At 40.9% G+C, this 12,240-nt stretch overlaps 1 protein-coding gene and 1 pseudogene across 3 annotated transcripts in view; one reads left to right on the top strand and one right to left on the bottom strand.

Annotated features, from left to right (window-relative positions):
* The window catches only part of DMXL1 (Dmx like 1), a 173,490-nt gene that overhangs the window by 119,439 nt on the left and 41,811 nt on the right, over positions 1 to 12,240 (bottom strand). For all 3 annotated transcript variants that reach the window (XR_004031469.1, XM_030818105.1, XM_030818110.1), the window contains exon 10: positions 245 to 457. Coding sequence is in view for 2 of the 3 variants with exons in the window: in XM_030818105.1 (XP_030673965.1) it covers positions 245 to 457 (213 nt within the window). In the remaining variant the exon portion in view is untranslated. The remainder of the gene's footprint in view (positions 1 to 244; positions 458 to 12,240) is intronic.
* LOC101176484 lies at positions 1,220 to 2,902 on the top strand (annotated as a pseudogene).

Genomic DNA, 12,240 nt, shown 5'->3' with positions numbered 1-12,240 from the left:
ATAGGAAAGTCCTAAGGGCTAACAAAACCAGAAGAATGAGAACCCCCAGTCCTTAAATAACCAGGTGGAAGAAAGCCACCTGTAACAGAAATACCTACATTAGATTATTAAAGGAGCTAGTCCATGTTTGGATCATGTCATTGCAATTTTGAAGTTTATTACAAGTAGCTAGTTTTACCCTAATATGAAAATGTTTGCTATTTTGAACAAAACTTTAAATTTTTCTTTCTTCTTGAAGTTTTACCTTCATCAGATTTTACATCTGCCTGATGAGAATCTTCTACACTGGCCTCAGAAGATGGTTGTTCAAAACTTTTTCTAAGTTGCTGTAAAAAAACTTCCATGGATAAAGTAAGATGCAGTTCTTTATTGTTTAGCCAGTGTACAACAAAAGGTCCAGTCTTCTCTTCATTTTCATTTAGACTCAGAGATGTAATAGATGGAAGAAGTGGAATGTCTATAAGAGAAAAAAATATTATAAAATTAAAGTTTTTACCTTCTAGCATATAAAACATCCATGTTTCAAATTTTTATTACTATTACATTTATATTTTGTTTGCCTGAAAGTCTTCCTCTTTCATTTTTTAATTTTATTTTGAGATTATGTTTTTTTGAGACAGAGTTTTGCTCTGTTGCCAGGCTGGAGTGCACTGGCACGATCTTGGCTTACTGCAAACTCCCTGGTTCAGGCCATTCTCCTGCCTCAGCCTCCCGAGTAGCTGTGATTACAGGCACACGCCATCACGCCCAGCTGATTTTTGTATTTTCAGTAGAGACAGGGTTTCATCATGTTGTCCAAGATGGTCTCGATCTCCCGACCTTGTGATCCACCTGCCTCAGCCTCCCAAAGTGCTGGGATTACAGGCGTGAGCCACCGCGCCTGGACTATTTTGAGATTTTTTAAATACTATTTTTTAGAGTAGTTTTAAGTTCAGAGCAAAATTCAAAGGTACAGCCATATTCCCCATCCTACATATGCATAGCCTCCCACATTATCAATATCCACTACCAAAGTGGTACATTTATTACAATTGATGAATCTACACTGACACATCACTATCACGCAAAGTCTATAGTTTACCTTAGGGTTCATTCTTGGTGGTACATTCTACAGGTCTGAACAAATTTATAATATTTCATTTATCTTTAAATCTCTGGAACACATTTTATTTAACCTCTAAATAAGATCTCCAGCTGGGGCTAGTCATGGAGTGGGGAGGGGATGTCAGTCAGCAAGAGATCTGCTGCTGAGGAGAGAAGCATCAACAGCAGCACAGTAGCTCAACAGAAGAACCCTGAAGTCTGTGTGGGATTTTCCAGTCTCCCAAATCAAATATCTAGAAAATCAGTGAAGAGAGGGTTGGAATTCATACTTATGATAGTGGGTGAATCTGGATTCGGAAACTTTACATTAATCAACTCATTATTTTTCACAGATTTGTTTTCTCCAGAGTATCCAGATCCTTCTCATAGAATTAAAAAGACTGTGCAGGTGGAACTATGCAAAGTTTTAATCAAAGAAGGTGGTGTTCAGCTGCTGCTCACAAGAGTTGATATCCCATGATTTACAGTTGCAATGGGTAATAGTAATTGTTGGTTACTGACTACACTGATAGTAAATTGTGGACCACCTAAATGGAGAATCATGATAAAACAGATGTCAGATGCCTGATAACAGGGTGCAGTGTTGTTTATACTTCATTGCTGCTTCAGGACATGGACTTAAACCATTGGATACTAAGTTTATGAAGCTTTTGCTTGAAAAGTGAATATCATTCCCACTTATTGCCAAAGCAGACATGCTGATATCAAAGAAATGCCAAGACTTTCAAAACAGATAATGAAAGAAATCTAAGAACATAAAATTAAATACATGAATTTCCAAAAACACATGATGAAGAAAATAAACTTGTTAAAAAGATACAGGACTGGCTGGGTGCAGCAGCTCACGTCTGTAATCCCAGCACTATGGGAGGCCGGAGCAGGCAAATCACTTGAGGCCAGAGGTTCGAGACCAGCCTGGTCAACATGATGAAACCCCATCTCTACTAAAAATACAAAATTTAGCTGGGCGTGGTGGCATGTGCCTGTAATCCCAGCTACTTGGGAGGCTGAGTCACAAGAATCACTTGAAGCCAGGAGGCAGAAGTTGCAGTGAGCTATTGGTCACTGCACACCAGATTACCAGACCAAGTAATTCTATGAGTAATTCTGTAAGTTTAAAGTTGAACTAAAATTCTATCCTGGAATTTTATTCCAAGCTTGCCTGGGTGACAGAGCGAGACTGTGTCTCAAAAAAAAAAAAAAAAAAAAAAAAGATAAAGGACTGTTTACCACTTGCTGTGGTAGTCAGTAATACTACCACTGAAGTTAATGGCAAGAGAGTCAGAGCAAGGCAGTATCCTAGGGGTGTTGCTGATGTTGAATATGTTGAACACTGTAATTTTACAATTCTAAGGAATATCTTGATAGGAACACACATACAAGACTTGAAAGATGTTCCTGATAATGCCCGCTATGAAAACCAAAGAAGTAAGAAACTGGCAGCTGACTTACAATGGAGTTGATAACAACAAGAATAAAGGGCAGCTTACTAAGAGCCCTCTGGCACAAATGCAAGAGGAAAGAAGAGAGCATGTAGCTAAAATGAAGAAGATGGAGATAGAGACGAAGCAGGTGTTCAAGATGAAGGTCAAAAAAAAAAAAAAGTTCAAAAACTGAAGGGCTCTGAAACTGAGCTTCAACGGTACCAAGAGCAAAAAGGAATTTAAGCACAATACAAAGAACTAGAGGAAAAACGTCATCAGTTTGAGAATGAGAAAGCAAACTGAGAAGCTCAACTCAATAACATATTTTAGAACAGAACTCTTCAAGACCCCTGGAAAAGAACAATAGAAAGTGAAGATCTTTCAAACTCTCTACTGACCACCAGTTATGCATTAGTTGCCAACGCCAGCTTGGACATCACTGTTAGATGAATCTGTCTAATCAATCTTCACCAGTTTTGTCTATAACGATGGATTTTAACAGCAGGACAAAAATTGTGTTATTGTTATTGATGGAGATTATGATGCCTTGAATTGTCCACGGTGTTGTGCACTTAGAAAGTAACATCTCTAAGTACAATTCCTACATTTTCTTTTTTGTCTTTTATTGAACAGATATCTTCAATTTAATGCAAGAGAACATTTTATGGTTATACAGTCATGTCCTGGCGGTATGGCTGTTGACAGGATATTCCAAAATAAAAGGATGCTGCAAGGTTTTCAATGAGGATAAATTGCTATGACGCAAACTTTTTCGTTAATTATAAAGGTTCCATTCAATGCAGCATATACAATTATTTTATTTTATTTATTTTATTTTATTTTATTATTTTATTTTATTTTATTTTTGAGACAGAGTTTCACTCTTGCTGCCCAGGCTGGAGGGCAATGGTGCAATCTCAGCTCACTGCAACCTCCGCCTCCCAGGTTCAAGTGATTCTCCTGCCTCAGCCTCCCAAGTACCTGGGAGTACAGGCATGCGGCACCACGCCTGGCTAATTTTGTATTTTTAGCAGAGACGGGGTTTCACCATGTTGGCCAGGCTGGTCTCAAACTCCTGACTTCACCACTGCCTCGGCCTCCTAAAGTGCTGGGATTAGAGGTGTGAGCCATCGCACCCAGCCAATAACATAATTTAGTCTAACACAGTTGACTCTTCCACTGTTTAAAAATACACATGAAAAAAGAAAAAAACCTATATGCTTACAGTGCATACAGAACTTTTTTATAGCAACCTTTGTTTGTTTTGGATTCTTTAAATATATATTGGCCAGGTGCCGTGGCTCACGCCTGTATTCCCAGTGCTTTGGGAGGCCAAGGTGGGTGGATCACGAGGTCAGGAGATTGAGACCATCCTGGCTAACACAGTGAAACCCCACCTCTATTAAAAATACAAAAAAGTAGCCAGGAGTGGTGGCAGGCGCCTGTAGTCCCAGGTACTTGGGAGGCTGAGGCAGGAGAATGGCATGAATCCAGGAGGTGGAGTTTGCTGTGAGCCGAGATCACACCACTGCACTTCAGCCTGGGCAACACAGTGAGGCTCCGCCTCAAAAATAATACCTGCTAAAATAGAATATTGCATCTTTCTTATGGTAGTAACCAATAAGGAAACTTTCCTTTAACTTCCTTTTTATACTTTCGGTAAGTAGCAGGGGGGGAAATGCATTTATAGATCATTTCTACGCAAAACTGTAAAGCTAATGAACCAATCTTTTTCTGCTTATGCAGTCTATTTCACTAGAAGAGAAAAGAAGTCTTTTTACCCTGGAAGAGAAAAAAGTCACCATTCTGTATTTAGCTATATTTATATATTGTATTTCTGTATTTTTGTTTCTACTGTCAAAAATTCACATAACAATGTTGTGATGTAAAAGAAAAGACTTCCAACATGTTTGCCAGTATTATTAATGGTAACAGATTTAAACGGTAAATTTAATGTATCTACTGCAAAGGAGATTAAATTATATATTCTAGGTCATATAGTATAATTTATTTAATCATAAATGTTTAACACTGAAAAACATTCACATGATAAAATGTCTGTAATTTGTAGCTCTGTTAATAAAAATATCTTAATTTATAACAAATTTTGATAACAAGCAAATTTTAAACTGATCCACAATTAAAAAAAAAAAATGTTGGCTGGGTGCAGTGCCTCACGCCTGTAATCCCAGCACCTTGGGAGGCCAAGGCAGGTGGATCACGAGGAGGTCAGGAGTTCAAGACCAGCCTCGCCAACATGGTGAAACACCGTCTCTACTAAAAATACAAAAATTAGCCAGGCATGGTGGCGCACGCCTGTAATCCCAGCTACTAAGGAGGCTGAGGCAGAAGAATTCCTTGAACCCTAGAGGCAGAGGTTGCAGTGAGCCTTGATTACACCACTGCACTCCAGCTTGGCGACAGAGCGAGATTCTGTCTCACAAAAAAAAAAAAAAAAAATCACCATAATGTCAAAGGAACTAGTAACATAAGTATCTTAATATCAACAACAATTAGTTTTTACTTAATAGATTGACCTATCAACCTCTTTAATGAGCTAATTCTAAGATGGACTGCTTGTTTGTTAGCATCAAGACTGAAGTTGAGGTTCCCTTCTCACACTCAAGAAAAGCATTCAAGACAGTCAACTCAGCTAAAAAAGTATTTGTTCCTTGGTATTACCTACTTTTTTTTTTTTTTTGAGATGGAGTCTCGCTCTCTCACCCAGGCTGGAGTGCAGTCGTGTAATATTGGCTCACTACAACCTCTGCCTTCCAGGTTCAAGCAATTCTCCTGCCCCAGCCGCCCAAGTAGCTGGGTCTACAGGCGCCTGCCAACACACCCGACTAATTTTTTTTTGTATTTTTGGTAGAGACGGGGTTTTACAATGTTAGCCAGGCTGGTCTTGAACTCCTGGCCTCAGGTGATCTGCCCGCCTCAGCCTCCCAAAGTGTTGGGACTACAGGTATGAGTGACCACGCCCAGCTCCTTGGTGTTACTTTTGATATGAATGTTAAATTGAGTATACTGAAGTACAAATCCAGTGAGTTGCTGCAAATAATCCGTAATTAGTAGAACTAAGCAAAAATTTAAGTATCACATTAAATCAAACCTGGATCATGTTGGTGTCTGCTACACTGTAAAGGCTAGAATGAACTCAAGGAGTGTAAACAATTTTCTCCAAAACAAATCTATGTTTTAAAATAAAAGGTAGAGAAAAGCCAGGCATGGTGGCTCCCGCCTGTAATCCCAGCACTTTGGGAGGCCGAGGCAGGTGGATCACAAGGTCAGGAGTTTGAGCCCAGCTTGGCCAACATGGTGAAACTTGGTCTCTACCAAAAATATAAAAAATGACCTGGGCGTGGTGGTGGGTGCCTGTAATCCCAGCTACTCAGGAGGCTGAGGCAGGAGAATTGCTTGACCCAGGAGGCGGAGGTTGCTATGATCTGAGATCACACCACTGCACTGCAGCCTGGGCAACAGAGCAAGAGTCCAACTCAAAAAATGAAAAAGAATATTCCGTAATAAAAATTCATCAAAAGTTGTTAGTCGTTGTCTTCTAGGGAGAGGGAGAAAGGTGGAGGAGAGGTGAAATGAGGCTTTTACTTTTCACTTTTTGTACAAATAACACCTTATGCAAATATTGCCTTTAATGTTTTCCTCAAGTAATATTCCAGGCTCTACTTTAAATGCTCCAATTGTGACAACTAGTTCTTATACTCACAAAAATTATTTACTTGAGGTGGACAGAATGCTTGAGGCCTAGAGTTCAGTATCAGTCTGGCCAACATGGCGAAAACCTGTCACTATTAAAAATGCCAAAATTAGCTGGGCACAGTGGCACATTCCTGTAATCCCAGCTTCTTGGGAGGCTGAGCCATGAGAAACGTTTGACCCCGAGAGATGGAGGTTGCAGTGAGCCAAGATCGCACCACTGCATTCCAGCCTGGGAAATGGAGCAAGACCCTGTCCAAAAAAGGCCGGGCGTGGTGGCTCACACCTGTAATCTCAGCACTTTCGGAGGCCGAGGTGGGCAGACGAAGAGGTCAGGAGATAGAGACCATCCTGGCTAACACAGTGAAACCCCGTCTCTACTAAAAAATACAAAAATATTAGCCCAGCATGGTGGCGGGCGCCTGTAATCCCAGCTACTGACGAGGCTGAGGCAGGAGAACGGCGTGAACCTGGGGGGCTGAGCTTGCAGTGAGCCAAGACTGCCCCACTGCACTCCAGCCTGGGAGACAGAGCAAGACTCCATTTCAAAAAAAAAAAAAAAAAAAAAAAAAGGGAGGATTCCAAGATGGCCAAATAGGAACAGCTCCAGTGTGAGCAACACAGGAGATGGGTTATTTCTGCATTTCCAACTGAGGTACCGGATTCATCTCACGGGGGCTTGTCAGACAGTGGGGGCACGACAGTGGGTGCAGCCCACTGAGCATGAGCTGAAGCAGGGTGAGGCATCGTCTCACCTGGGAAGCACAAGGGGTCAGGGAATTCCCCTTCCTAGCCAACGGAAGTGGTGACGGAGGGCACCTGGAAAATCAGGTCACTCCCACCCTAATACCATGCTTTTCCAACAGTCTTAGCAAATGGCACACCAGGAGATTATATCCCGCACCTGGCTCAGAGGGTCCCACGCCCAAGGAGCTTCAATCTTTGCTAGCACAGCAGTCTGAGATCGAACTGCAAGGTGGCAGCAAGGGTGGGGAAGGGGCGTCACCATTGCTGATGCTTGAGTAGGTAGACAAAGCAGCTGGGAAGCCCAAACTGGGTAGAGCCCACCTCAGCTCAAGGAGACCTGCCTGCCTCTATAGACTCCACCTCTGGAGGCAGGGCATAGCTGAACAAAAGGCAGCAGAAACCTCTGCAGACTTAAATGTCCCTGTCTGACAGCTTTGAAGAGAGTAATGGTTCTCCCAGCACGGAGTTTGAGATCTGAGAACGGACAGACGGCCTCCTCAAGTGGGTCCCTGACCCCCGAGTAGCCTAACTGGGAGACACCCTCCAGTAGGGCCAGATTGATACCTCACAGGGCCTGGTACCCCTCTGAGACGAAGCTTTCAGAGGAACAATCAGGCAGCAACATTTGCTGTTCAGCAATACTCACTGTTCTGCAGCCTCTGCTGCAAATACCCAGGCAAACAGGGTCTGGAGTGGACTTCCAGCAAACTCCAACAGACCTGCAGCTGAGGGTCCTGACTGTTAGAAGGAAAACTAACAAACAGAAAGGACATCCACACCAAAACCCCATCTGTACGTCACCATCATCAAAGACCAAAGGTGAATAAAACCACAAAGATGGGGAAAAAACAGAGCAGAAAAGCTGACAATTCTAAAAATCAGAGCGCCTCTCCCCCTCCAAAGGAATGCAGCTCCTCACCAGCAATGGAACAAAGCTGGACAGAGAATGACTTTGACGAGTTGAGAGAAAGCTTCAGACAATCAAACTTCTCCAAGCTAAAGGAGGAAGTTCGCACCCATCGCAAAGAAGTTAAAAACCTTGAAAAAAGATTAGACAAATGGCTAACTAGAATAACCAACGCAGAGAAATCCTTAAATGACCTGATGGAGCTGAAAACCACGGCACGAGAACTACTTGATGAATGCACAAACTTCAGTAGCCGATTTGATCAACTGGAAGAAAGGGTATCAGTGATTGAAGATCAAATGAATGAAATGAAGTGAGAAGAGAAGTTTAGAGAAAAAAGAGTAAAAAGAAACGAACAAAGCCTCCAAGAAATATGAGACTATGTGATAAGACCAAATCTACGTCTGACTGGGGTACATGAAAGTGACAGGGAGAATGCAACCAAGTTGGAAAACACTCTGCAGGATATTATCCAGGAGAACGTCCCCAATCTAGCAAGGCAGGTCAACATTCAGCTTCAGGAAATACAGAGAACGCCTCAAAGATACTCTCCGAGAAGAGCAACTCCAAGACACCTAATCATCAGATTCACCAAAGCTGAAATGGAGAAAAAATATTAAGGACGGACAGAGAGAAAGGTCGGGTTACCCACAAAGGGAAGCCCATCAGACTAACAGCTGATCTCTTGGCAGAAACTCTACAAGCCAGAAGACAGTGGGGGCCAATATTCAACATTCTTAAAGAAAAGAATTTTCAACCCAGAATTTCATATCCAGCCAAACTAAGCTTCATACGTGAAGGAGAAATAAAATACTTTACAGACAAGCAAATGCTGAGAGATTTTGTCACCACCAGGCCTGCCCTAAAAGAGCTCCTGAAGGAAGCACTAAACATTGAAAAGAACAACAGGTACCAGCCACTACAACAACATGCCAAATTGTAAAGACCATCAATGCTAGCAAGAAACTGCATCAACTAACAAGCAAAATAACCAGCCCACATCATAATGACAGGATCAAAGTCACACATAACAATATTAACCTTACATGTCAATGGGCTAAATGCTGAATTAAAAGACACAGACTGGCAAACTGGATAAAGAGTCAAGACCCATTAGTGTGCTGTATTCAGGAGACCCATCTCACGTGCAGAGACACACATAGGCTCAAAATAAAGGGATGGAGGAGATCTACCAAGCAAATGGAAAACAAAAAAAGGCAGGGGTTGCAATCCTAGTCTCTGATAAAACAGACTTTAAACGAACAAAGATCAAAAGAGACAAAGAAGGCCATTACATAATGGTAAAAGGATCAATTCAACAAGAAGAGCTAACTATTCTGAATATATATGCACCCTCTACAGGAGCACCCAGATTCATAAAGCAAGTCCATAGAGAACTATAAAGAGACTGAGACTCCCACACAATAATAATGGGAGACTTTAACACCCCACTGTCAACATTAGACAGATCAACGAGACAGAAAGTTAACAAGGATATGCAGGAATTGAACTCAGCTCTGCACCAAGTGGACCTAACAGACATCTACAGAACTTGCCGCCCCAAATCAACAGAACATACAATCGTCTCAGCACCATATCACACTTATTCCAAAACTGACCACCACACAGTTGGAAGTAAAGCACTCCTCTGCAAATGTAAAAGCACAGAAATTATAACAAACTGTCTCTCAGACCACAGTGCACTCAAACTAGAACTCAGGATTAAGAAACTCACTAAAAACTGCTCAACTACATGGAAACTGAACAACCTATCCTGAATGACTACTGGGTACATAACGAAATGAAGGCAGAAAGAAAGATGTTCTTTGAAACCAATGAGAACAAAGACACAACATACCAGAATCTCTGGGACACGTTTAAAGCAGTGTGTAGAGGGAAATTTATAGCACTAAATGCCCACAAGAGAAAGCAGGGAAGATCTAAAATTGACATCCTACCATCCCAGTTAAAAGAACAAGAGAAGCAACAGCAAACACATTCAAAAGCTAGCAGAAGGCAAGAAATAACTAACATCAGAGCAGAACTGAAGGAAATAGAGACACAAAATCCCTTCAAAAAAATTAATGATTCCAGGAGCTGGTTTTTTGAAAAGATTAACAAAATTGATAAACCACTAGCAAGACTAATAAAGAAGAAAAGAGAGAAGAATCAAATAGACGCAATAAAAAATGATACAGGGGATATGACCACCGATCCCTCAGAAATACAAACTACCATCAGAGAATACTATAAACATCTCTACGCAAATAAACTAGAAAATCTAGAAGAAATGGATAAATTCCTCGACACATACACCCTCCCAAGACTAAATCAGGAAGAAGTTGAATCTGTGAATAGACCAATACTGGGCTCTGAAATTGAGGCAATAATCAATAGCTTACCAACCAAAAAAAGTCTAGGACCAGACAGATTCACAGCCAAATTCTATGATGTACAAGGAGGAGCTGGTACCATTCCTTCTGAAACTATTCCAATCAATAGAAAAAGAGGCAATCCTCCCTAACTCATTTAATGAGGCCAGCACCATCCTGAAACCAAAGTCTGGCAGAGACACAACAAAAAAAGAGAATTTTAGACCAATATCCCTGATGAACACTGATGCAAAAATCCTCAATAAAACACTGGCAAACTGAATCCAGCAGCACATCAGAAAGCTTATCCACCACGATCAGGTCGGCTTCATCCCTGGGATGCAAGGCTGGTTCAACATACGCAAATCAATAAACGTAATCCGTCTCATAAACAGAACCAATGATAAAAACCACATGATTATCTCAATAGATGCAGAAAAGGCCTTTGACAAAATTCAACAGCCCTTCATGCTAAAAACTCTCAACAAATTAGTTATTGATGGGACGTATCTAAAAATAATAAGGGCTATTTATGACAAACCCACAGCCAATATCATACTGAATGGGCAAAAACTAGAAGCATTCCCTTTGAAAACTGGCATAAGACAGAGATACCTTCTCTCATCACTCCTATTCAACACAGTGTTGGAAGTTCTGGCCAGGGCAATCAGACAGGAGAAAGAAATAAAGGGTATTCAGTTAGGAAAAGAGGAAGTCAAATTGTCTCTGTTTGCAGATGACATAACTGTATATTTAGAAAACCCTATCATCTCAGCCCAAAATCTCCTTAAGCTGATAAGCAACTTCAGCAAAGTCTCAGGATACAAAATCAGTGTGCAAAAATCACAAGCATTCTTATACAACAATAACAGACTAACAGAGAGCCAAATCATGAGTGAACTCCCACTCACAATTGCTTCAAAGAGAATAAAATACCTAGGAATCCAACTTACAAAGGATGTGAAGGACCTCTTCAAGGAGAACTAAAAACCACTGCTCAATGAAATAAGAGGACACAAACAAATGGAGGAACATTCCATGCTCATGGATAGGAAGAATCAATTCGTGAAAATGGCCATACTGCCCAAGGTAATTTAAAGATTCAATACCATCCCCATCAAGCTACCAATGACTTTCTTCACAGAATTGGAAAAAACTACTTTAAAGTTCATATGGAACCAAAAAAGAGCCCGCATTGCCAAGTCAATCCTAAGCCAAAAGAACAAACCTGGAAGCATCATGCTGTCTGACTTCAAACTATACTACAGGGCTACAGTAACCAAAACAGCATGGTACTGGTACCAAAACAGAGATATAGACCAATGGAACAGAACAGAGCCCTCAGAAATAACACCACACATCTATAACCATCTTATCTTTGACAAACCTGACAAAAACAAGAAATGGGGAAAGGATTTCCTATTTAACAAATGGCGCTGGGAAAACAGGCTAGCCATATGTAGAAAGCTGAAACTGAATCCCTTCTTTACACCTTATACAAAAATTAATTCAGGATGGATTAAAGACTTAAATGTCAGACCTAAAACTATAAAAACCCCAGAAGAAAACCTAGGCAATACCATTCAGGACATAGGCATGGGCAAGGACTTCATGTCTAAAACACCAAAAGCAATGGCAACAAAAGCGAAAATTGACAAATGGGACAGAATTAAAGTAAGGAGGTTCTGCACAGCAAAAGAAACTACCATCAGAGTGAACAGGCAACCTACAGAATGGGAGAAAATTTTTGCAATCTACTCATCTGACAAAGGGATAATATCCAGAATCTACAAAGAACTCAAACAAATTTACAAGAAAAATACAAACAACCCCATCAAAAAGGGGGCAAAGGATATGAAAAGACACTTCTCAAAAGAAGACATTTATGCAGCCAAAAAAACATGAAAAAATGCGCATCATCACTGGCCATCAGAGAAATGCAAATCAAAACCACAATGAGATACCATCTCAC

Source organism: Nomascus leucogenys, chromosome 2 (assembly GCF_006542625.1).
Source record: "Nomascus leucogenys isolate Asia chromosome 2, Asia_NLE_v1, whole genome shotgun sequence".
NCBI classification, from domain to species: domain Eukaryota; kingdom Metazoa; phylum Chordata; class Mammalia; order Primates; family Hylobatidae; genus Nomascus; species Nomascus leucogenys.
Note: the sequence above shows the minus strand (reverse complement) of the source record. Positions and strands in the feature narration are given on the sequence as shown.